The following is a 27,743-nucleotide window of genomic DNA, read 5'->3' on the forward strand; positions in this document are numbered from 1 at the left end:
TATGGAGGAGGCTACAGCTCTACCCATCTGATGTGAGAAGTAAGCCGGGCTGTGTGTCTGACTTGCTGAGCTAGCCCCACACCTGTACACCCCACAGGCAAGTGGCACATGTGCAGAGTGAGGTTTGTATCCGCTGTTGCCAATGCCAGGTGATTGATCTGTGCCTGTGTGTGTCTGTGTACTCTGCTGAGGTTGCGTTAGTGGCCTGGGGCATGTAACTTCTTGGAGGTGCTGTCCATCAGCCCGGTGTTGCTTGTGATGCACGGTGTGTGCCATGATCATGGAGTGTGTCGCAACCCTCATTCCACCTGTGTACTTTCAATGCCATGTAGTGCAATGGGGCTTCCACAGAGGACAATGTCCATCTGACAAAGATGCTATTCCCTGGCAGCATCCTATGCCCTGTTCAACATATCAAAGATGTTCAAATGTCTGTCTCTCTGACATGGAGCAGGTGTAGGGATGTTGTCTCACTTTGTCATCCTCACAGGTAACTGCCTACAAGAAGGGGGAGATCTGGAAATGGTACGTCAGGGCCGTGAGATCGGCAGATGGTCGCAGTCGGCGCCTAGCCCAAGTCCGAAAACGGTGGCAGGACATCTGGTGCTGGACCCGGAGGATCTCCCGGGTCCAGCTGGGGCACTCACCTCCACGCCCCCACGGCGAGCGCCGACGCCTGACCCACCAGATGAAGTGTGTCCTGGCGGTGGTCTTCTCTGACATGGATAGGCAGTTCCAGGAGAGACAGCAGCAAGGAGGGGATAGGTACATGTGTGTTTGTTGTGTGTCACCAGCTTTTGGAAGTGCTCAGTCGCCTGGATACACTGCCAGGGTTTATATGTGCAGTGCATATCCTGTTCCCCCAAGTCAACCGGTGCTGTTATTCCTCCCTTCCCCTCCTTGACATGTGTTCCCTGGTCTGTGTGTAATCACTATTGCACATGGTCATCTAGGCTGTCAGTTAATCCAAGTGCACATTGCTTTCTGCATCATGTGTAGGGGTGGTCTGTGACATGTGTTGGTACCTTGCCTGTGCCCTGTCCTGTTCAGTCATTTGGGGGTCCCTATTTGTTGGCACTGATGATGAGTCTCAACATAGGAGTGTGAGGTTTCAAATGAACACACTTGCAGCAGGCATGACCGATGTTGTGGCCTCAGACATGATGTGCATGAGTGGGAGATATGCATAGTGCCAGCACGGTTGCTTATGTTACAGTCAGATCATTCCAGGACCATGGAGCAGTGTGCCCACTACAGTCCCCTGAGACACCCTTGCCTCGTAATCATGTGTGTCATCCAACACTGTGCCCATTCTCTGTGTGTGCAGCATAGGTTGGCCTCTGTGGCATTGTTCCCTGGCCTCATTTGTATTTATCTAAAGTGTGCTACATGTGTCCACTGTACAGGGAGACCCCATTTGGCTTGTGCATACTCACATTGGGCAGTGCCTGTGTGTCTATTCACAACTATCTGTTGATGGTTGTTTGTCATAAATATGTGTTGGCAGCCTCACGAGGTGATGAGGAGTACATTTGGGAATTCTTGCAGCACATTTTTGGAGACCCTGATTAAGAGGTGTCACTTCTTGATCTGTCTCAATCACATTGTCTCAGGTATGGGGGGTTTGTGCGGGCGAGGCCTACATGTTCAAACCTTATGTCTCCTTGCCAGGTCTGACCTGTGTGTGATAATTGTCTGGACAGACACTCAACATGCAGTGACCCAGTCATGTTGTGCAGGGTTTAATGTTTGTGCTTTGCAGCATGTGTCAATAGTTTAAATACACGATTCCTGCTCATCCATTTTTGGCACCAGTGTGTGGCCCAGATGCTACGTAGTTTTGTTTTTGTTTGCTGACATCTGTGTGGACATTCTGGCTTGCCATGGGGGTGTCTCCTCAGTGCAGGTATGCCTTATTCCAACACAATTGCAGGCCCATTAGCTTACGTATTGGCCTGTGTTGGGACATTTGTGCCACTCCACATGACAGGCAGTGGGTCAGATGTGTTGCCAACTGTGTCATCATGGTAGGGATGGCCATGTGACAGGTGGCATGATTCAAGTTGTTAGTCAAAAAGTATGGTACTTTGGCACTCACTACACTTGTCAACATGTCTTCATGTTTTCAATGCTTGAAATTGATGTTTTGTTGTGAAGGACAATAATGTGCCTGCATGACTGATGTCTCCCAAGGAAGTGCACAAGAAACCACCTTTACACTTTCAGGGAACACGCTGGCACATTTTAAAGAAAGGCACAGTTCGAATAAGACTGTTTTTCAGATTATACATATCCATGTTCCCACAGTGTGGTGGAATTTGTGTAACTTCTTGGTTGTTGGTGATACCAACTTACGAGTGTCAGGTCGTCCAGACCACCGTGGTCCCATGTATATGTACTTTCTGAAACACCATTTCTTTCTAACAGTGGCTTCTTTGAATAAGGCTGGCAGCTTATACAATGACTGGGTCAATGTAGTTTGGTGTGCACCTCCTTGTGAGACTTCTTTTATACAGGCACATGTGTGTTCTGTTCACAAAGTGGCACATTCACACATGCTAAACATGTCGATTGTGTAAAGTGGTGTGATTCACAAGGGATCAAAATGTATTTTATTTGGGTTTCCAAAGTACTTACAGGTGCCTGAGTGTGGGGACACCTTTAGCATTGAGGTATGGTATTTAGCCTTGGGTGCACCAATACTGTTTCATTCCCGGTAAACAAGAGGTGGCATGACTTCATAGTATTGCTGTGCTCAACTGTTCCCAGACACTAGCTTCTCAGTATATTTCTCAGACAAGTTTTTGGCTGGAGTGTCCTATTTTTCCTTGTTTCCAAGTGGCATGGTGGGTCAACCAGCTGGGGAGTACAGGGCTTACATATGTGCGGAGTCATCTAGATGTTACTCATGATGCATTACCTGATAGGCACCGTGACCTATTTTGTTTGGACTCATGTGTCAGATGTATACTGGTGACTGATTCTTTTTCTGTATCTTCACCTTGCCCACGGCATCATCGGAGGAAACTGAGGGAGACACCTGCACGGACCTGGAGGAGTGATCCAGCACCGGTGCCACCAGTGCTGGCGAGTCTGAGGGAGCAAGTGGCACGGAGGGCGAGGGGTGTCAGTCGGAGGACCTGTCTGGTGGCGAGCCCAACTACGACGCTGATTGGTCCAAGGCTGACCTCATCGAGGGGGCGGAGGCTGCTACAACACCTGGCAGCAGCCCAACATCTGTCCCCGCCTCCTCCATCCAGGGCACCACCATGTCTCCTTCTAGTAAGGCACCGCACCCCCTGCCCCTGTCACCCCTGCTGCCCTCACTGCAGAGTCTGTGGACATTCAGCGGCAGTTGCAGGTTGGGCAGACATCGATGCTGAATGTCCTCCATGGCCACACCAGACTGCTGACACAGATGGTGTCGTTCATGGAGGGCATGTCAGCAACGATGTCTGACCAACGGATGTTTCTGCGGTCCATGGACTCTTCACTGATGGCAGCAGTGAGTCTCCTGCAGCGCTTCGTCCCCCCCACCCCAGCCCCATCCACACTTCCCACTCCCATACCTGTCCCATGCACACCCAGACATTCCCAAGCACGCACCCCACCAGACACAGGCAGCACACCACCAAGTAAGGGCAAGCACACACCTCCCGGCACGCACACTCAGGGGGATAAAGGCACACCCACTGGGTCTGGGGCACACAGACATACACGCAGCCACAGTCTGAGTCCACATGCCTCACGACCCAGGACCTCCAAAAGCACTCCCCTTGGCTCCCCTGCCACACAGTCAGACAAGGAAAGCTACATGTCTGTGCTGGCCCTCAGCCCCACTGTGCCACCACCCCGCAAGCGGGCAAGGGACTCCACGGGCAGGGGAGTTGAGTCCCCCCCATGTCCACCCCCTCCCCCAGAAGCGCTGCACCCCATCCCTCGGAGACCCCCATCCTTTGTGCCTGTGGCTTCTTACGGTGCAGGGGATACTCTGGACGACCTGGCAGAAGTGTGCAGCACCAAGCTCATCTCCACCTTTGGCGCTGCCCCACCCCCTGTGGTGGAGGCATCCAGCCCTGCACCCACCACACCTACCCTTACACCTCCTGTCCCTGCGGTGCCTGGTCCTTCCCCACATGATGCCCCCCCCGATCGATGAACCTGAGGGTTCTACTGTGCAGGCAAGCTAGGGGAGACGCATGCCCATGTGTCCCCCCAAAGACTTCTATTCTGGACTGGCCATTGGCCTTTGTATATATTGTTATTTCCAAAATGTTGTTTTATGCTGAATAAAGCATTTTATTTTTCCTTTGAACACTATTGCATTTCAGGTATTGATGTTGGTGCTGAGGCTCCAGGAGTTGGTGTTGTGGTAATGTGTTATGTTTCTGAGAAATGTTCTAGTCTGATGGTCATGAGGTGGACCATGGTATCTGCGTGCCATCACAAGGTCTCGGCAAAGTATGTTTGGTCGTGTGTTATATTTGTGTTTTGAGACATTGTACCAAGGAGTGTTCCTTCCTCTGTGGCACCTGACATCTTCCCTGCAGAGAGTTGCACAATTGCTGTGCTGAACTGTGTCTACATTTCCTTTGTTGGTGACGGATCCCTTCAACTATGGCCATGCGTGCTCAGCAATGTCTCCGGCTGCATCGTCTGTGCCATCCTTGCTAGTCACTGTACTTGTGTATTGAGTATGTTGAAATGCCTTCATGGCGAAATTCTCCCTTTTCAGCACTATGCATGTGTGTAATCCCAGCCTAGCACACATATGGTGCTTGTTCTGCAGGGTATTTGGGCACCTGACTCACAATTGTGGGTATTGTATCTGTGGGAACTCCACCCTATTCCTTCCATGAGAGACAACATCTTGGTGGCTGTCCCAGCACCTGTACATTCCTATCAGTCCTGGGATGTGCGTGACAGTGTGTGTTCCCTTTGGCTCTCTTAGTTTAGTAGGCATTGCAATGACTATACAGTCTTGTGGCATGATCTCAGTGTGTGTATTGTGCTGCATCCGCCATGGGTGGGTATGCATGTGTCATTTGTCCTCACACCCACATGTGGTGTGTCATGCAGTGGGGGAAAGACATCCATCCTCCTGGGAGTGGGACACTGCTGTCAGTGATGTGTTGCTATGGCACTATCAACATAGTTGAAAATTAGGGATGCGTACATACGCCCATGGAGTTGTGGTCATCTGATGATGATGTCCACACCCCCATGTCTCTGTCCACTGCTGGGAGTGATAGGCATCCACCCCCGTGTCTCTGTCCACTGCTGGGAGTGATAGGCACCCACCCCCATGTCTCAGTCCACTGCTGGTATTCCTGTGCACACACACCCATGTCTCTGTCCACTGCTGGGAGTGATAGGCACCCACCCCCATGTCTCTGTCCACTGCTGGGAGTGATAGGCAACAACACCCATGTCTCTGTCCACTGCTGGGAGTGATAGGCACCAACTCCCATGTCTCTGTCCACTGCTGGGAGTGATAGGCACCCACCCCATTTCTCTGTCCACTGCTGGTATTCCTCTGCACCCACCCCCATGTCTCTGTCCAGTGCTGGGAGTGATAGGCACCCATCCCCATGTCTCTATCCAGTGCTAGGAGTGATAGGCACCCACCCCCATGTCTCTGTCCACTGCTGGGAGTGGTAGGCACCCACCCCCATGTCTCTGTCCACTGCTGGGAGTGATAGGCAACAACACCCATGTCTCTGTCCACTGCTGGGAGTGATAGGCACCCACCCCATGTCTCTGTGCACTGCTGGTATTCCTCTGCACCCACCCCCATGTCTCTGTCCACTGCTGGGAGTGATAGGCACCCACCCCATGTCTCTGTCCACTGCTGGTATTCCTCGGCACCCACCCCCATGTCTCTGTCCACTGCTGGGAGTGAAAGGCACCCACCCCCATGTCTCTGTCCACTACTGGTATTCCTCTGCACCCACCCCCATGTCTCTGTCCACTGCTGGGAGTGATAGGCACCCACCCCCATGTCTCTGTCCACTGCTGGTATTCCTCTGCACCCACCCCTCACATGTCTGTCCACTGCTGGGAATCCTATGCAGCCACCCGCCCCCTTGGTGCAGTACAATGCTGTCCTGGGCATACCCACACCCCAATATACTGGTAATATGCTGCACCAGGCCATAAGCCAACATTTGTGGCGTGTGTACGCCTTGTATCCAAAATGTACAGGTGCCGTAGGGGTACGGATGCTACGGACCGTACCCCCGCATTCATAGGGTGTGTACGGTCCGTACCACGCGTACCCCTACGTCACCACTACAATGGTGGTACGGACCGTACCCACGCCCTCAGAGCGTGGGTACGGTCCGTACCACGCGTACCCCTACGTCACCACTACATTGGTGGTACGGACCGTACCCACGCCCTCAGAGCGTGGTTACGGTCCGTACCATGCATACCCCTACGGCACCACTACAATGGTGGTACGGACCATACACATGCTCTCAGAGCATGGGTACGGTCAATACCACCATTGTAGTGGTGCCGTAGGGGTACGCGTACACGTCCACTTCGGTTGTTGCGGTACGCAGGGATTGGTGGACACGCACCCCGTGACCAGACCCTGGAGGTAATGTATGTCCTCCATATTGGACGTTTTAATTTGGGTAGGGGGTATGTTTTATGCCCCTCACCCCCCATTGACCCATGGGTGTTGTTCTCACCTTCTGCGGCGTGTGCGTCGGGTTCGGTGCACCAGGTCGTAGGCTAGGAGGGCCGGGATGACACGTAGGATGGGGTCCATGTCTGTCCGTCACGTACCGGGGCTCCTTTTTCGCGTCGGACTCAGGTTTCCGGCTTTTTTTAGCTGCCGTAAAAAAATTGCTGTGCGGAATGACGTATGGACGAATCGTACTTGCTAGCCCGTAAAACGCTGCCTGACTCCGTACGGACGTCGCGTACGTGCTGTCCAGGATCAGAATAGTAGGTATTTTTTAGCCGTACGGTGTTTTGTACGAATCGTACGGAAATGGTATTTCTGTACGAATCGTACTTGCTGGTTTGTACGGTGGATTTCCCGGGTATGAGTCGTACGGAGAATACGCTCCGTACGACCATTCGTACCTGGGTTTTACAGGATTGGAATCGGCACCATAATGTTAAGAAATGTTAAAAAATTAAAAACATATCAATATTAAAACAAATTTGGAAAAATAGGATATATAGTATAAATGAAAAAATTGTATTAAATCTATACAATTATTTAATATATGCTAATACAAAATATTTAAAATAATGTTGAAAATATATATGCAAAACAATTAAGAACATTTGAAAATGTATCACATACAAACGTAAATAAATATGATGTACATGGTATTTTTATTATTACAAAAATCTTAATTTTATATTTTTTATTTTTTTACTTGAAATATATATCATACAAATTGTAAAACTATGCAGTAATAAAAAATGGTTAAAAAAATCTTCTACTTTTCTTTGTAAAACCCAATCAAATATGTTAGAGAAAACAAATAAAAACTGAAAAATGTGTGACGTTTTAATTGTGCAAAATATGTGAAAGGTGTTGGACACTAATAACATTTACTACTCACACTCCAATCTCGCCATATTGAGGAAGGTTTTGGACACTAAAGGGGTAACATTTACTTTTCCACTCAAATCTAAACCAATTTGAGGAAGGTGTTACATACTAAAGGGGTTACATTTACTATTCCCACTCCAGTGTAAACCAATGCAAGGAAGGGATTGGATACTAAAGGGGGATATTTAGCATCCCCAATCATATCTAATTCAATTTGAGAAAGCTGTTGGGTACCAAATGGATAGCATTTACTATTTCAACTCCACTCTAATCATATTGGTGAAGGTGTTGGACATTAAAATGGTAACATTTACTTTTCCCACTCCAATCTAAACTAATTTGAGGACGGTTTTGGACACTAAAGGGGCAACATTTACTATTTCCACTCCAATGAAATCCAACTTGAGCAAGGCTGTGGACAATAAAGGGATGGCATTTACTATTCTCTCTCCAATCTAACCATATTGGCAGATGTTAGTGGTCACTAAATATCTTAAAATGTCGATATCCACTTCAAAATAAAACATTTTACATAACAGATTACAAAATTCTAATTTTACAAAGACAGCAAATACTACAGATTCACACATTTTTTGTGTAGTATAACATTTAGTAAAATATTGTGTAAAAAGACACTAATATGACTACAAACTGTTCTATATATAACTTATATTTTTAATACTAAAATTAATATTTTAATTATAATTGACATTTATATAAAAAAAATAATAAACATATACAATAAAATGAACAGAAAATGAACCATAATACATTTCGGAGAAAATTGTATACATTCCATATTTTCTAACAGTATTAATTGACATTTAAAACAATATTTTATTTCAATTAATTCGGAATTACACATGTTTCTAAACAATTCATATTTTAAAATTACAAAAAATTATAAGTATTTTACGTATTTAAAAATAATCAAGTAAGAGTTGCCCCTCGGTGGGATGCACACCCATGTAGGTAATGCGCCAAGACAAGAACAACTGCCATGAAACAAACTCCTTTATTATTCTATCCTGCCAGACGCGTTTCGGGCCAATGCCATCCTCAATGGCAGACCATGTGACATGACGGCGTGCAACAACCGCCAGTAAATTCCCATACTGATTAAGCTCAGGTGAGCTGGTTGAAGCACTGGTTTCTGGAAATGGTGGTTTAGTAAAGCCCATGTGGGTCACCGCCGTCACTCACGTGCAAAGTTTCTTTAAAAGGATTGTCAATGTTCCTGCAGGCACCCTTGCACATTACGGGCACCTCCTGTTCCGCGATTAGCTGCCCAAATAAGACAGCAGTGGACCCGTCTGTATCTTGCGATGGTGCAATCCGGCGGCTGGGCTGGCTGCTAAACATAAACAAGTAAGAGTGGCCCCTCGGTGGGATGCACACCCAGGTAGGTAATGCGCAAAGACAAGAGCAACTGCCATGAAACAAATTCCTTTATTATTCTCTTCTGCCAGACATGTTTCCGGCCAACACCCTCCTCTGTGGCAGACCATGTGACATGACGGCGTGCAACAACCGCCAGTAAATCCCCATAATTTTTAAGCTCAGGTGAGCAGGTTGAAACACTGGTTTCTGGGACTGGTGGTTTAGTAAAGCCCATGTGGGTCGCTGCCGTCACTCATGTTCAAAGTTTCTTTAAAAGGATTGTCAATGTTCCTGCAGGCAACCCTTGCACATTAAGGGCACCTCCTGTTCCGCAATTAGCTGCCCAAATAAGACAGCAGCGGACCCACCAGTATCTTGCAATGGTGCAATCCCGCGGCCGGGCTGGCCGCTAAACATAAACAAGTAAGAGTTGCCCCTCAGTGGGATGCACACCCAGGTAGGTAATGCGCCAAGACAAGAGCAACTGCCATGAAGCAAAGTCCTTTATTATTCTCTCCTGCCAGATGCATTTTGGGCCAATGCCCTCGTCAGTGACAGAGCATGTGACATGACAGAGTGCACAACCGCCAGTAAATCCCCATAATTATTAAAGCAGTTGAAGCACTGGTTTCTGGGACTGGTAATTTAGTGAAGCCCATGTGGAACACCGCCGTCACTCACGTTCAAAGCTTCATTAAAAGAATTGTCAATGTTCCTGCAAGCACCCTTGCACATTACGGCCACCTCCTGTTCCGCAATTAACTGCCCAAATAAGACAGCATTGGACCCCCTAGTATCTTGCGATGGTGCAATCCCGTGGCTGGGCTGGGCTGGCCGCTAAACATAAATAAGTAAGAGTTGCCCCTCACTGGGATGCACACCCAGGTAGGTAATGCACCAGGAAAAGAGCAACTGCTATGAAACAAAGTACTTTATTATTTTCGCCTGCCAGACGCATTTCAGGCCAACGCCCTCCTCAGTGGCAGACCATGTGACATGATGGCGTGCAACAACCGCAAGTAAATACCTATAATGATTAGGCTCAGGTGAGCGGTTGTAGCACTGGTTTCTGGGACTGGTGGTTTAGTAAAGCACATGTGGGTCGCCGCCGTCACTCATGTTCAAAGTTTCTTTAAAAGGATTTTCAATGTTCCTGCAAGCACCTTTGCACATTACGGGACCCTCCTGTTCCGCAAATAGCTGCCCAAATAAGACAGCAGCGGACCCGCTAGGATCTTGCGATGGTGCAATCCTGTGGCCGTGCTGGCTGCTAAACATAAACAAGTAATAGATGCCCCTCGGTGGGGTGCACACCCAGGTAGGTAATGCGCCAAGACAAGAGCAACTGCCATGAAGCAAAGTCCTTTATTATTCTCTCCTGCCAGAGACGTTTCGGGCCAATGCCCTCCTCAGTGGCAGACAATATGACATGACGACATGCACAACCACCAGTAAATCCCCATAATGATTAAGCTCAGGTGAGCCGGTTGAAGCACTGGTTTCTGGGACTGGTAATTTAGTAAAGCCCATGTGGGTCACCGTAAAACACTCACGTTCAAAGTGTTTTTTAAAGGATTGTCAATGTTCCTGCAGGCACCCTTGCACAGTACGGCCACCTCCTGTTCCGCAATTAGCTGCCCAAATAAGACAGCAGCGGACCCACTAGTATCTTGCGATGGTGCAATCCCGTGGCCGGGCTGGCCACTGAACAATACCAAGTAAGAGTTGCCCCTTGGTGGGATGCATACCCAGGTAGGTAATGCGCCAAGACAAGACCAACTGCGATGAAACAAAGTCCTTTATTGTTCTGTCTTGGCAGACGTATTTCTGGTCAATGCCCTCCTCAGTGGCAGACCATGTGACATGACGGCGTGCACAACTGCCATTAAATCCCCATAATGATTAAGCTCAGGTGAGCCATTTGAAGCAATGGTTTCTGGGACTGGTAATTTAGTAAAGCCCATGTGGGTCGCCACCGTCACTCACGTTCAAAGTTTCTTTAAAAGGATTGTCAATGTTCCTGCAGGCACCCTTGCTCATTACGGGCACCTCCTGTTCCGCAATTAGCTGCCCAAATAAGACAGCAGCGGACCCGCTAGTATCTTGCGATGGTGCAATCCTTCGGGGGTGCTGGCTGCTAAACATAAACAAGTAATAGTTGCCACTCGGTGGGATGCACACCCAGGTAGGTAATGCGCCAAGACAATAGCAACTGCCTTAAAGCAAAGTCCTTTAGAATTCTCTCCTGCCAGACGCATTTCGGGCCAGCGCCCTCCTCAGTGGCAGACTATGTGACATGACGGCGTGCACAACCGCAAGTAAATCCCCATAATGATCAATCTCAGATGAGCAGGTTGAAGCACTGGTTTCTGGGACTGGTAATTTAGTAAAGCCCATGTGGAACACCGCCATCACTCATGTTCAAAGTTTCTTTAAAAGAATTGTCAATGTTCCTGCAAGCACCCTTGCACATTACGGCCACATCCTGTTCCGCAATTAGCTGCCCAAATAAGGCAGCAGCGGACCCCCAGTATCTTGCAATGGTGCAATCCCGCGGCTTGGCTGGCCGCTAAACATTAACAAGTAAGAGTTGCCCCTCGCTGGGATGCACACCCAGGTAGGTAATGCACCAACAAAAGAGCAACTGCCATGAAACAAAGTACTTTATTATTCTCTCCTGCCAGACGCATTTCAGGCCAGAGCCCTCCTCAGTGGCAGACCATGTGACATGACGGCGTGCAACAACCACCAGTAAATACCCATAACGATTAGGCACAGGTGAGCCGATTGAAGCATTGGTTTCTGGGACTGGTGGTTTAGTAAAGCCCATGTGGGTCGCCGCCGTCACTCACATTCAAAGTTTCTTTAAAAGGATTGTCAATGTTCCTGCAGGCACCCTTGCACATTACAGGAACCTCCTGCTCCGCAATTAGCTGCTCAAATAAGACAGCAGCGGATCCGCTAGGATCTTGCAATGGTGCAATCCCACGGCCCGGCTGGCCGCTAAACATGAACAAGTAAGAGTTGCCCCTCACTGGGATGCACACCCAGGTAGGTGCGCCAAGACAAGAGCAACTGCCATGAAGCAAAGTCCTTTATTATTCTCTCCTGCCAGACGCGTTACGACCAACGCCCTCCTCAGTGGCAGACCATGTGGGTCGCCACTGTTTAAAACCATGTGACTGCAACAATGCCTCTTTTCTCATTGTAGACCTGTGAACAAGGGCGTTGGCCGGAAACGTGACACGCCGCTGATTAAAGGATCCAATATGCATTGCTGACTTCGCTACAAGTTCCATTAAAGAGGCTATAATCACCTGGGAGTGCGTCTTCTCTCAAGGGGCAACCCATTTGCATAGTATTACAACTGTCGGTCCAGCCGTGTAGACTCACCGCCGCTTGCAGATGGCGGATCTGTGGTGACATTGAGTTGGAACAAAAGGCAGAACAGTAAGTCCATGATAGAATATGGATTATGAGTAGCGGACTCAGAAAGTCGGCATTGGTATCAACCCAATGGGGTAGGAGCTGTTATGAATTGGGAAGCAGCGGCAAACCCACTGGTGTATTATAAATGCAGAACCACTATGACCATAATGCATCTTACTCACATTGAGGCCAACTGTGGGCTGATTTGTTTAAAACCATGTGACTGCAACTATGCTGCTTTTCCCATTGTAGACCTGTGAACAAGGGCGTTGGCCCAAAACGCGTCAGTCCGCTGATTAAAGGATCCAATACGCATTGCTGACTTCGCTACAAGTTCCATTAAATAGGGTATACTCACCTGGGAGTGCGTCTTTTCTCGAGGGTCAATCCATTTGCATAGTATTTAAAAATAAATTTATGTTTCTAATAGTTACTAATATATTTTTTAATTTATCCTAACATGAACATAAATCTGAATTAATATCAAATTAAAATATACTAAGATATTATTATGATAAAATACATTTACAAATTCTAGATTATTTGCCTATCATTAAAATATGTACCTTCTATATTAAAATTAAAATATAAATTCTATAAATATTGCCCCACCTTGTCCCCTAAAATCCCAATATCCTGCTGCTAAAGAAATTATTAATTATACATTATTACAACTAAAAATATTAATTTCAACATTTTCATAAAAAACGTAAAACATACAATAAATCATACTACAATAGAGTACATACTAATTAACACTTAAAAAGAATATTACATACAATGGCTTGGAAAAAGGCTGCAGCACAAGCTGCCGTAGAAATAGGATTCTTCCATACATCCAGGCATCGTGTGACAGGCCCTATGTGATGCCTGGCACAAAGTGCATGGATGTTTGTGGGGCACTTGCCCCCCTAGCAGTGGACCACGGGGTGGGGGCCCTGCTTGTGGCCCTCAAAGTCCCTTTCTGGCTGCCTCTCCATGGCGGTAGGACCGCCAGGAAAAGTCAGTCGAATAGAAACATCCTAAGCCCTACGGTGTAAAGTATAAGTATAAAACCTAATACTTATCCATATTTAAGACTGTTAAGCATAAAACGGAAAAGTGTACTTGAAATAACCTAGCTGTCTTTAACTTTGTAAAATCAGTCATTTGCCAGTCAGATAATGCTCCCGTTAAAATGTCTTATAACCTAAAAAATACATACCCTACTTACCTGTAGTAACTAAAAGGATCATCAGCACCTCATATTGTATAATCTTGCCAATATTTTTATAAATCGGACTGGGTGTTGTGTGTACATGGGCTGGTAAATGTTTGAGAGGGTGCCAGAGTGCCTCTGTAGGTCTACGAGTGGGTGTGTGAGTAGTTCTCTTGGTTTTTGAGTGAGTGGCTGTATGGGCGTGTAAGTGACTGTCTGTGTGGGTCTGTGAGTGGGTTTGTGAGGGGTTTTGTGGGAATCTGAGTGGGTGTATGAGGACCTGTGCAGGTGTGCAGGTGTGTGCGTGAGTGGTTGTGTAGGTGTGTATGTGGGTGTGTGAGTACCTGTGTGGGTGTGTGAGTTTGTGTGTGAATGAGTGTGTGGGCAGTGTTCCAGGTCTCTGAGTGGGTGTGTGAGTGGCTGTATGGATGTGTGAGGGAGTGTGTGAGTTGTGCGGGTGTGTGAGTGGGTCTGTGAGAGGGTGTATTTATTTTTGTTAAATGGGATCTGGACCTGCAGATCCATTTCAGGTTGCAGATTCCCAAAGGGGCCATGTTGAGCACTTCGGTGGAAACACAGATCCCCCCACGTCCAAAACAAATTCCCTCACAGACCCCCCATCCATGGGGTCAAGGTACCTTTATCTTCACACCTTATATCTTATTTACACTTTCTTTTTCCCCTGGAACCATGTCCTAGTTGACAAAATTGTGGCTGCAATGTTTCTCTCCGGTCAATCATGGCATTGCTATTGATGCCTGGGTTGACATCTCTAGCTATGCCTAAATCTTTTTTTCTATAATAATTACAAATCTACTGAACAAATGTCCATCAAATTACAAAAAACACTCTTACTGAACCACGATCTACATTTCTGGCAAATTTGGTGTAACGCATTTCAGTGGTTTGGGCTGTAGTTAAGTCTAATATCCCTAAGGGACATTGCATGGGACAAACGCATTTTGGGACTGCGCCTTATTCTCGGCCCCTCCACTTGACGAATCACCTCAAAACTTTCCAGACAACAGCTGAAGTGAGTGTCAAACTAGTTTTGAAAATTTTGTGAAGATTCGTCAGCAGGAGCCAAAGTTATAAGCAAAACAAAAAATGCTTTTCCTATGGAAACTAGTTTGACATTATAGTCAGGTCTTGTAATAATATTTTCCTTTACATTAAAAAACAAACTAGAAATTCACTGGAAAAAGAATAAGGTTTATAGTGAATTTATAGTTAGCAGAAAATGTCAGTTAAATGTAATCTGACAAGACCACTGAAAATTGCCAGTTATAGTAATTGAGCTAACTTTATAACTTCTGAATTACTCTTTTCAAAAGGTTGTTGGATTGTTTCAAGTAGAAGTCGTTTGTAAATAAACAAGTTGAATTAAATATTATTTTAATAAGATAGCTCTCATTCATACTGTGTTGTCATGCATTACACCAGTAAAACAAATAATAATATTTTTTCACGTAGAACAGAACCATGGGAATTTATTTGTGATAAATGCTTCTATTTTTCTATGGTGAAATGCAAACGCTACCATTATACTTGTGAAAACCTAAACATGATTAAATGTACTGCAGCAACAAGAAGTGGTGGTGAATATTATTCTTCCTAGAATTCAACTCCACCCCATTCTATATTTTATTTTCTCATCTTCATGTCTGGATATTTTATTTTGGGGGATTGTAGTGGACTAGTGTTTTATTCTACCACCTAGAGGGACGTTTCCCACAATGAATTTATTTGTAACTTGCGAGAGAAGGCTTTCAAAGGACGAACTGTTTAATTAAGAGATGTTATTCAGGAAAGTAAGACGGAGGCTTGGAGACCTGCTTGGTTAAATGACTTTCCTTAAACTAAATAAAATGTACTCTGAGAGCTGCTGCAGCTTGGAACGAGTCCTCCTTTTAGAAGCATGGCTTTCACTCAATGCTGAAACTTAACACGCTATTTCGGCCTGAGACAGGCTTTGAAGGCAGCACCTCCGACCTTCGAAAAAGTGCGAGACGATATTCTTTGTGCATAGCCCAGCAATGGCGGGTGAACACACCTGCAAAGCCACGTGATGTGGGAAAAACCCCCGCGAGACTTAGAAGGCTCTCAGAGAGACATTTGCCAGTTTTTACTTATATATGGCTGTGCAATTTGCATTTAGTTGTCAGTTGGCTGCTCTTCCCGCACCAATGCAGAGCAAAAGTACTGGAAAGGAAGGGTTTGATGGGCTGTTTCATTGTTATAGATGTCTCTCCGTTCTTCGTGCGATATGCTATTGAATGTGCTTCATATCATCTTTAGCCTTTCTGTGATAAATATATCCATACTCCAAACGTCACCCCCGGTTTTACCGTGGTCTCTGTGTTGAGTCACAGCCGCAAAGTTGCACCTCTGTACCTGCCACTCAGGGTGTAGTCTTTTAGGGCAATATTATCAAGAAACGGCGATAACATTATCGCCGCTTTAGCGGCAGGGAAGCGGCGATAATGGGCTTGATAATACGCCCTTGTGAATTCCCATAGAAACACAGGTTCTAGTGTGAACCTGGGCTTCTATGAGAATTTACAAGGGCATATTATCAGTTTCCTGCCGCTAAAGCGGCGATAATGTTATCGCCCTTTCTTGATAATATGGCCCAATGTCCCTACCTGCTACCTGTGGTTATGGATTTGGGTTAGTTTAATAGGGGCAATAATTGTATCGCCTAATTAGCAAGGTCACGCTAACGCGTGAAAACTTGCATTAGCGCACCTATTCTTAACGCCCAGCTTTGCATCTCTAATGAGATGCAAAGTGGGCGTTCCTGACCTGACATGACAGGAGAAATGTTGCTAAGCGACATTTCTCCTGTCATCAAGCCCCACGCTATGAAGCATAGCGGCAGGAAAAGTAGCGATAACCCCTGTTATCGGTACTTTAGTTACGCCTGCTTCAGGACTGACTTAGCCATGATATCCTATGGAAGGTGGATATCATGGCTAAGTTTGTGAGTCCCTATCAACAAGCTAATGCCACATTTCGTGAGATTATCACTGGGTTTCCAGCGATAATCTCACGTTAGGCAGTTAGCACTAGGATTTTTATCGCTTTTGAGATAAGCGTTGCTAATAGCACGGTATCTCAGCAATAAAAATCCACGCTAGCCGGCAATAATTATCCTAGCGCTAAGTGCACTTAGCGATAATTATCGCCGGTTGTTGCTGATATGCCCAATAGTAACTGCAATGCTCAGGGACAATCGCCCTCCCATCCGAGACTGCTGGTGAACACTTCTTTTGGCAAGACTTCTGTTCATTACTACCTCATTAATTACGCCGATGATTAAGCACATCTCTCAGCTAGAAGCAGCCAAAAAAAAGTTTGTTCAGTCACTTGCAATTATTTTATTTGGCTACAAACATACATTATTGCTTTTTTATATTTTGCAATTCATTTAGCTTGGGATATTTTGTTACAACATTTTTCTCTTTTGATGCTAAATCTCTTGGTAAATATGTGCCTTTGGTAATCAATATGATCAAGTCTTTCTTAAGGAAACGCTACTTTGGGGATAATTTTTTAATTCCTTGCTTCGTTAAAAATCTCCTTATGGTACCTTCTTGTCTAAAAAAGTAATTTATATTGCAATGAGAACTATTATGCTATTGTAAGTTTTATACATTTTGTAATTATGGTTAATGCTGTGCCACTTGTGACTAACCATAGTGCATAGCTATTGACACCATGTGCTTGTCTGCTCTGTGCAATAATTGCAAACAGCATCTTGCACAGTGCAAGTTATGATGAAATAAGTATCTCTGCCTTTATATGCTTAAATGCATATAGTAATTTCACAAAAAGTGAAAATGATAAATTAGCAAGCAGTGAGAGAGGTCCCTAACCTAGGGAGAGAACCAAGCAGATGCCTTGAAAACAAAAAGCACATCTTCTTGAACGATTCGGTGGTGGTCCCATCCTCTTAGGCAGTGCTTGGGAACCCACTAGGTAAGTTAAAAGACCCCTCACACACCAACCTAGTTGGTGTCATGCTTCATCATTGGGGTCCCAACCGGGTGGCCGAATGCCCCCCGGTTGTGCTACAACGCATGACTACAGCGGATCTGGTGTGGTGCAAGAGTGTGATGTCGTGAAGGTTTAAAAATATCTCTGAGAGTCCTTGCCGTAGGAAGTTTATTGCTGGCAGCTCAGGATATACTAAAAACAAGATATGTGATGCAACTACGAAAGAAATTATTTTCTAATAGTTGTTAGTGTTGTAGGTCTACATGTTTCAGCCTTCATGGAGATGTATGGAGCTTTCGTCAGGACCAGTGAGTGGAGTGAGTGGCAAAGTGAAGGGTGCCACGTGATAGGTGAAAAAATTAAAAAGGTTGATTACCTACACACTCGCTAAGGTGTGTGGACCCGGTGTCTGCGAACTTGCGGACACCGCAGCAAAAAAAGACCTGTGGGAGGAAGAAGACAGCACAAGAACATGTATAACAGTGACACATGGTGCCGAGTATAACAGCAACTATAAAATGCAATCTTACGTGCTGTGATGGAACAAACACTGTCGGATGGTCGTACCTGTGGCAACACACACACTGTGCTAGTGTAGCATGCTGCTAAGCGTAGGGTTTGTCGAGGGCAAATCACTATAAGATGCTATGAAGACGCGGGTCTCCCTATTAACTCTATAAACCAAGTGGTTGCAAACAAGACAAAACAAACAGTAAAACAAATAGTAGTGCAAACTATGCACGCTGGATGTCTGGTGAGTGAAAGGCATCTGGCGAGTAGGCAGTGGTACCGTGAGGCCTCTAACTGATAATGGTAGAGCTGTGTCACAGTAAGAAACCCTGTGAGCGCTTGAAGGCTTGCTGATGCTGAGCGGCAATGCGCGTAGCTTAATAAGTCTGGGTTGGAGATAAAAGAAAGGGGGGGGGGTGGTGTGCCCCTGTGCGCTGCGCTTGGGAGGGGGGAGAAGAAAATTAAAATAATTACACTATGGCTGAGTGAGATCGCTGCTCAGGATACGGGAGGAGTTCTCTCCTCGAGCAAATTTCTGTGAGGAAAAAGGTAATAACGAGCATAAGAGAGGCGGAGCGTGGAAAGCCTGTGCAATCCATCGAGAAAAGGCGCGCGTCACCTTACTTGGTCATAGAGCTGCACCCGCCTAGCACCTACTGGGGTCTCTCGTGGTCCCGGATGGTGTGGGACCCATGGTGGAGGAAGATTAAATAGTAATGAGCTCCATAAGGTACGTGCAATCTGGCCAGAAGTTGAAGGCGGGGAAGCAGTGTCTGCGCATGTGCAGAGCCAAAGTGTTGACCTGCCGCGCATGCGTGAGGGGGGAAGAGTGTGCCGCGCATGCGTGGGAAGTGAAGAGGCAAGCACAGTTATATGCAAAAATACAATCCCAACCAAAGGCCCCGCAAAGCATTATGGGACGAGATCAGCAGTGGACAGTGAATATTATAGTATCCAATATCAAAATAACTCTACAAAGAGCTGAAGTTCAACTAGTGGTTACTAGATGTCCCTCACGAGTCAAATGCGAAAGCATTGAAATTATTATTACATCAAGCTGCAGTTCCACCAGTCGTTACTAGATGTCCCTTGCGAGTCAAATGCAAAAGCTTCATGAAAGGGTTTCAATGCTTTTGCATTTGATTCGTGAGGGACATCTAGTAACGACTAGTGAAACTGCAGCTTGATGTAATAATAATTTCAATGCTTTTGCATTTGACTCGTGAGGGACATCTAGTAACGAGTAGTTGAACTGCAGCTCTTTGTAGAATTATTTTGATATTAGACCCTATAATATTCACTGCCCACTGCTAATGCATAATGCTTTGCAGGGCCTTTGGTTGGGATTGTATTTTTGCCCATAACTGTGCTTGGGGTGGTCCTAGGAGGAAGGGACCACCACTGAATCGTTCACCAGCATGATATGCTCTTTGTGTTGAAGGCACCTGCTTGGTCCTCCCCCTAGGTTAGGGGGGACCCCAAAATCATCACCTCTCTTATTGCCAATATTTTCATTCTCAAAGTACAATTTTGTGAATTGGGTACATGCTTTTTAGCATGTAAAATTGCTTTATCAAAGTATTTGTGGGTGTTGTTGATTTTGCTGCTACGCTATGTGTATTGGCACAGTTTTGCACTGTGTGCAAACTACGCATGCTCCTTTACAGATACTTTAGAAAATATATGTATAACTTTGTTTAACATTTGGCTTTGAAAAAGAGTGCAGTGATTCTTTTGAAAAAAGGGTTCCAAATGAGATATTCTTCTTCTTTACTAAACTGTCATGTTGGTATCTGGACAAAACAGCGTACATTTAAAACATATAATTCTCCAAAGATGCCTCGGTCTATGTCATGTTTAGGGCAGATGTCAGACTTTTGCGAGTGTGTTGTGTTCCCTCCTACAGATCAAAACTCTGCCGCTGCATTCTGAAGCTTGACACATAAAACCTCACTAATCACCGACAGGTCATCCCAGTGGTGAGATTTGCTCACCTGAGCAAGATCTTGATCCTATTGTTTTACTCAAAAGACTGACATTTTTATTATTGAATCCAAATCATTCCCACTCATTCACCTTTTGTGAGAAGTGCTCTGTGAGTTTCTATGCACGACTGACTGACTGAGGAGCTTATAAAGTGCACTTTTTACCGAGGCGTCTTAGCGTGAGCAGGCAGCTAATAGATCTTTAGGACCTTGAAAAGAGCCAGGTCTTTCTCAGTTTCCTGAACGAGGCCCTGTTGGATTGTAACCTGATTGTCACGGGGAGGGAGTTCCATAAGATGGATGCTTGGTAAGAGAAACCCTTTCCTCCCCATCTAGCTCTTTTTATTCTAGGAACACATAGCAATCCTGTGTTGCCAGACCTGAAACAGCGTTGGGGCTGGTATACAGAAAACAGGGTTTGGATATCCACAGCCCCTCCTCCGTATATAGCCTTATGCAGTAGGCATAGGGCTTTAAAATTCACTCTCTGACGGGCTGGAAGCCAATGTAGCTGCTTAATCGCCGCTGATGTGGGGTGGTATTTAGGTAAACCAAGCAGAAGCCGAGCCGCTGCATTCTGAAGCGATTGAAGTTTTGTGACACAACACCAAGTATGTGATTCTGATGGCTTAACTCATCAAATTCATCTTGCTTTCAGGACTTGTGAGTGAGAATTCATATACGAATGGTTAAAGTTGAGCCTTTCTCTGATCCTTACACGTGTCCTTGCTCTGTTCCTTTCCAGAATCTACTTGGCACCCACAACTTAGGCAGAGTTTATTATGAGCCAATCAAGGACAGGCATGGCAATGTCCTCATAGTCGCAATCAGGGAAGTAGAAACCCTCTACTCGTTCTTCAATGGAAAGTGGATGCAAATTTCAAAGCTGCAGAGTCAGAGGAAATCCTTATCGACTCCAGAGGAGCCGACTGCACTCGACATCTTACTCATTACTATCCAGGTAAAGCCATGTCAATTATCTGATTGGGGTTATCGCTTTTGTTTATTTGCTTAATCACACACTGTTCTCTTTATTGGCCTGTATATGTTTCAGTGAGTAATTTCAATGGTGAACATCTTGAAGCTTCAGGGTAGTTTAAAGTGAATTGAATTGAAGCCTTTTCTACGAGAGCAGAGAAAATGAATGCTAGAAAGTTGTGAGGTATGCAAATTTGTCGCTCCAAAATCTAAAAGGGAAAGTTTTGATTCGAAGTTACTGAAGAGAAAACGGGGTCATTGATTAACAATGTGGCGGGCCGACGTTCAATCATCAGGGTATCACGGCTGGCCCTTTAGTGTTTTTATACTCAGGAGCCAAGACATACAAATTGGATTTCACCCTTTCTCGTCCTGCAAAGGCATATGGTCTGGTACTTACCCATGTCCCCTACTCTAGAACTCTAGACGACCGACCCTGTGATTATGGATAACATCCCCCTCACCCTCAATGTAAATACTTGTGAGCCCAAACAGATAATTTATAATTTTTTGGATTAGGGGGGAGTAACCCCCCCCCCCCCGGCCGTATTTATTAACATTTAGGAAAAAACATTATTTATACAAAAAACTTTACACAGAAAGTACAGATACATTTACAGCTACATTTTCAGTCAGATATTCATGCCTAACCTTAACACAGTCTAATACACAAGACACTCCTGCCGTAAATCTATCAAAAACATGTTATTTACTTTCTGCGTGTCCCCTCTAGAGCCTACGGTAAAGTCAATGACTGGCAGCTCCCCCGGTCCCCATATACTGATAAGGTTGCGCAGGGGGTTACAGCTTGTCGGGTAGCGTTGCGGGCCCGCAGCCGGCCCGTGGAGGAACCTAAAAGGTGAGGAGCAAGAACAAGAGACTGTTCTGCTCCTCACCGCCTCTTTTAAGGAGGGGGCCCAGGCCGACCGGCTGAGACCGGTCAGCCTGAACGCCCGCCAAACGTTTTAGAAACCGGAAGCACAGAAGTGCTTCCGGCGCCCCCACAAACCTTACCCCCATTGGGCTGATGCGGGGGGAGGAGAGAGGAAAACCATGCGCGTCACTTGCTGACGCGGCCTCACCCTCCCCCACCCCTTGCGGCTGCCGAGGACGGGTGCGACCGCCATAATGGCGGCGCGCCCCATTCGGCCCGCGCCTGTTTCAGTGCCGCACCCCTCCGACTTCTCTTCGAAATACGCAAAATACGCAAGCTCTCTCTAGTGCAACAGTTTAATCTACAGCATGTACAGTCTAGTATACTTCTATACTGTCCATATTCAAATAGTCTGGTGTGCAGGACCATGTGCACATACCAGAGTCTCTAAATGAAATGAACCTCTTGGTGAAAAAGAGATTCCTCTGTTGGAATGGAGCAAATCACGAAGAAGTAATCGTGATAGAGGTCGGCCTGGGTCATTTCGTTTGACTGACCCACTTGTCTGCAGTGCTGCTGGAACAATTTTCTCGAATTGTTTTGATCCTATTAAAATACTTAATTCCACACGTCAGATTAACCCAATGATGTACTTCATTTGTCTTTCGTAAGTGCGAGTGTATTGTGAAATATGTGTATAGTTTATTTACAGGTATTTATGTTGTTGTGTGTTACAAAAGCAAGGCCTACCGCCTTTCCTTTCACTTCGTGCACCCAAGACAGATTTTCACCTAGCCCACTTTAGCAAAACTCTCCCACATTGCAGTCAGAGAAATAAAAGTAAACACCAGTTTCCAAATACGCAGCAATTTGTCAGATGACAGTTTTAACCCAGGCTTGAAAGCACCCCGCTGGCCTACGGTGGAATCCAGAAACATGCACAAAGGGAACTGGGGCAAAGATCGAAGCTACTGCCGAAACGTGGTTCAATATTACATCCCAACCAAAACTTTCCACTTGACATTCATTCAACTAATCAAACAGTACTCCTTCAGAAACCTAATACATGTGACGCGATCATAAGGACCCTCAGCTCTGAGCGAAACATAACAATTTTCCTTTCAAGAAACATATAAAAACTAAACTTTTCCATGAGTCCTTCAAGTAGGACCATTCATACCAAGGGAGGTTCCTGAAGAATAGCATATTTAAGTCCTTTTCTTATCTCTAGATGGACTCCCACCGCCTGTGAGGGGTCAATAGATCGAGACTCTAACAATAGCCTGCAGCCTTCCTACCCTTCTATACTGAAATTGTAGGAACATATTGGGGAAAAAGAGGGGAAGGGTTACAGAAAAACACAGCGTCACTTCTCCTTTCCTCTACACAAGCAGCAGACTATGGCACTGTCATTCCTCAGTAACAGTACATTATCAGGTGACCCGCCTCAAATTCAAGCATTCCTCACACAAATACAGCTCAATGCTATGGCTAGAACACAAACATTTCCATCAGTTTCAGCAGAGCTATCCCCTATACTTTTATTTCTAAGCAAGGATGCGTTCTTAGGTTATATCACTTTTGCTAAACCAGAGTTCATAGCTTTCTAGTTGTTACATTTCTCACTTCAAAGCCATATTTCGAAAACTTCAAATAAAACAGACTATCCATACTGGATCACTCACATTCAGGTCAGGAAACCAGAAGTTGTATTCCAAGTGCTTTACACCGAAGCAGAGTAGGCCGTTGACTGCAGCAGTAGCTGTTTCATCAATGCTTGCAGAGGAGTTAAAAGATTCACTTTCCCTGATTGTCGATTTGCCACCCACAGTGATGCCATTATCCCACAAAAGCACCACCAAGCAACGAAATTGGAAAGTAGAAGGAAAACCAAATGTTGATTTCGAATGTGGCCATAGGAGCAGAGAAAAAATAGCTAGGAAAGAAGCCATAACATCAGTAACATTAAGAGAACACTCTCTAAGGAATAACAGGGAATGATGAGTGTGTCTTTGTCTATATTGTGGCAAAGATGCACACTTTATTTGATTTTGCCCTCACTTGTTGAACACATAAGGCTTTTTTAATTTCAAAAGAATTTTATTATTTTAAAAGCGCAATATGAAACATAAGATACAGGCCAAAGTGATACAATTGATATCGGACAATAAGGTAATAAATACATTATGATAAAACTAATTAATAGGGAAACAAATCAATGTCATTCATTAATCTGCAGATATCAGATAAATAAGTTACTTAAGGAGGGAAGACCCAAAATGATATCTGGCAAAGAAATATATCAAAAGTATCACCCACAGATGGCAAATTAGGGAAAAGAGGGAAGAGAAGAAAGGAAGAAAGCAAAGGCGGAAAGAGTAGGAAAGAGAAGAAGAAAGAAAAAGAGAGACAGAGAGGAGAAACGGAAGAGGAGAGGATTTCCAAAGGAATCACCCAACACAAGACAACACTAACCAGACAAATCAAAGGGAAATTGCGCCACCAACCCTTCAGAGGCCAACTCCATGTATGAATCTAAGGCTTTCCAACCACCAGAGGAAATAGAAGGAGAAAGATGAGCATGGTCCACTGACGTATGAGCACTACGTAGAAAGGAAACCCAAGCCCACCAAGTATGATAAGAGACGGACGAAAAGGATTTCCACTCCATGAGAATTACTTTGACTGCAATAGTTAACAAGAGGTCCAACAACTGTAACTCCATGGGATCTAAAGGCAGAGGGACTGGGGACGCCAACGGACCCAAAAGAATTAATGGAAAAGACAGCTGGAATTTGATGTTAAAGATGAGCATGAGGTGTTTGTGAACTAAATCCCAAAAGGAATGGAGAAGGGAACAATCAAGGAACATATGTTGAAAATCACCTGGTAAAAGCCCGCAGCTCCAGCACAAATTGTCTTCTTTAAGATTAAGTGAATGCAGACGAATGGGAGTCCAGTGAAGAAGATTAATAGAGAAAAACTTAGACTGCGTTAGGGAAGGGGCAATTTTGTTACGAAGAGAAAATTTACCAATATTTTGCCAGGTATCAGGAGAGATATGAGCAGTAACACTCTGATCAAAATGATGTACCCATTTTTGCTGTGTGACAGTTTGGGAGGGGAGTGAAGAGGACGATAAAAATTTGTAAATCCGAGACGCAACGTGACCAGTCCTAATCCAAAGCTGAAAAAGCGTAATCGTAGGGGAAGAAGGATGAAGGTGTAATTTAGCAAGTGCAACCTTAATCTTAAGAAAAGTATAAAAATCTAAATTAGATAAAGAGAAATGTTGAGCAAGGGATGAGAAAGGGGAAGGATCGTTATTAGAATCATAGAGATGTTTAACAAGTGAAACACCCTTCCCAGCCCAGTAAGACATCAACTCAGGGTCAATATTAATTTTGATTTTAGAATTGCGCCAAATAGACGACCATCTAGTTTTATGTAATGGAATTGCTACTCTCTTATCAACCTTACGAACCGCAGCAATAGTGTCTAAAATAATAGAGCGAGAGAATGGAATAGAAAGGGTGTTTGTGGTTAAAAAGGATGCAGTCGGCAGTGGGGAGGCCAATTCCTGTTCTATTGTCAACCATGCTGGAGCATGAATAGATGTAGAAGAAAACCAAAGGGCACCCTGGGACGCCAGAAAAGCAGTTTGATACTTCCCCCAATCAGGAAAATTACAGCCGCCCATATCATAAGATTTCCGTAAAAATTTATAAGCAATCCTAGCCCTTCTATCATTCCATAAAAATTTAGAAGTAAGCAAATCAAGTTCATGAAAGAAGGAATCAGAAAGCCTTACTGGAAGCATAGAGGAAACAAAATTAATAATAGGAGTGATCATCATTTTAAGGGTCTGCATACGGCCCCACCAAGAAATATGCTTCGGAGACCAATTTTCTAAGAGACGTCTCACCTTAAGAATAGTTTGGGATTCATTGTAAATAGCCGTAGCATATAGGGTGGAACAGAAATGGATACCCAGATATTTTAGCTGTTTAGATTGCCATTTAAAGCCCGCCGAACCCATATGAGAGGAGAAGCAATACGCATTTAAAGGAAACATCTCTGTCTTATCTTTGTTCAGAGTGTATCCTGAGACTTTTGAAAAAAGAGCAATCGTATCCGAAATAGCAGGAATGGCCAGTGCAATATCATCAGAAAAAATGAGAACATCATCTGCGTATGCAGCTGTTTTTAATTGATGAGACCCAAAAGAGAACCCCTTAATATCTGGATGCGAGTCAATCATTCTGAGGAGAGGATCAATGGATAACAAAAATAAGAGAGGGGACAAAGGACACCCTTGTCTAGTGCCCTGACACAGGTTGAAAAAGGAAGACGTAGCACCATTCACCCGTATATTAGCCCTAGGACGGGAGTAAAGAGACATAACCATACGAATAAAGGACTCACCAAGATTATGTGCACATAGAACAGCTCTTAAAAAAGGCCAAGAGACCTTATCAAAGGCCTTTTCAGCGTCAAGGGCCAAGGCTGCCACCGGAAGATTAGATCGCTTAGCGGCACCAAGAATATGACAAAAAGTACGAATATTATCCCGTGCAAGACGCCCCTTTACGAAACCTGTTTGTGAAGGATGAACCAATTGGGGAATAAAGGACTCTAAACGTTTAGCTAGAATTTTAGCAAAAATCTTGGCTTCCATGTTAAGAAGGGAAATGGGACGAAAATTTTTGGGATCTGCGTGATCCTTCCCTTCTTTGGGGATAACTACAATAGTAGCATCAGTCGCGGAACCAGACACAGAACCATCCTTAATAAAAGCATCAAAAACGGATTGGAGTTTCGGGACAAGCACGGGAATAAAGGTTTTATAAAACGCAATAGGATAACCATCAGGACCAGGAGCTTTACCAGACCGAGTAGCTTTGATCGCGGAAATGATTTCATCAGAAGTAATCGGGCAATTTAATGATTGATTATCTTCCTCCGAAACAACTTTCAAAGGAACCGACTTCAAGAACTCCTGACATTGTTCAAAAGAAGCTTGAGCCGACGGGGTATATAAGTTATTATAAAAATCGCGGAAAACACCAAGGATTTCTGCAGTTTGAAATTTTTTCTTACCAAGCTGGTCAGTAATAGAAGGAATTTGGAAAGTATTACAAGAAGATTCCTGAAACTTTAAAGTGGCTGCAAGAATCTTGCCCGCACGATTTTTTAACAACAGCCTCTTAGATTTCTGAGCCTGCAGGCCAATATGAGCTCTCTTAGTGACTATAGTATTGTACGAATACTTTAAATTCTTAATAGATTGGAGGCAGGTCTTGTCCTGAGAATGTCGAAAAAGGGATTCCTGACGTTTGATCTCATCTGCTAAGTCCGTGAGTTCCTTTTTAATGGCTGCATTTCTCCTTGACATACATTTAATGACCTGACCACGGAACGTACATTTGAAAGAGTCCCAAAGAACAACAGGGGAACTGACCGACCCAACATTCTCAATAAAAAAAGTCTCAATGTCATTAGAAAACTCTCGCACCAAGGACTCATCATGTAAGATTTCTGTGTTGAGTCTCCACGAACGAGCTCGTGCCCTAGGGACAAAGGACGTAAGAGTAAGTGTCACTGCGGCGTGATCAGAAACTAAAATAGGGTGGATAAGCGGAGAAGAAGAAGATTGAACCAAAGAAGAGTGAACCAAAAGATAGTCAATGCGTGAAAAGGATGAATGAGGGGAAGAAAAAAAGGAGAAGTCACTACCAGTGGGATTATGAAGACGCCAAACATCCTGAAGATGGGTAAGAGAACACATATTAGTCATTTGTTTGTGTGCTT

At 44.9% G+C, this 27,743-nt stretch overlaps 1 protein-coding gene across 1 annotated transcript in view; it reads left to right on the top strand.

Moving 5' to 3' along the window:
* The window catches only part of ANKFN1 (ankyrin repeat and fibronectin type III domain containing 1), a 1,480,122-nt gene that overhangs the window by 1,147,036 nt on the left and 305,343 nt on the right, over positions 1-27,743 (top strand). The window contains exon 12 of the mRNA XM_085614412.1: positions 20,826-21,041. Within this exon, the coding sequence (XP_085470538.1) occupies positions 20,826-21,041 (216 nt within the window). The remainder of the gene's footprint in view (positions 1-20,825; positions 21,042-27,743) is intronic.

The sequence above is a fragment of the Triturus cristatus genome, chromosome 7 (genome assembly GCF_964204655.1).
Source record: "Triturus cristatus chromosome 7, aTriCri1.1, whole genome shotgun sequence".
Lineage (NCBI taxonomy): Eukaryota > Metazoa > Chordata > Amphibia > Caudata > Salamandridae > Triturus > Triturus cristatus.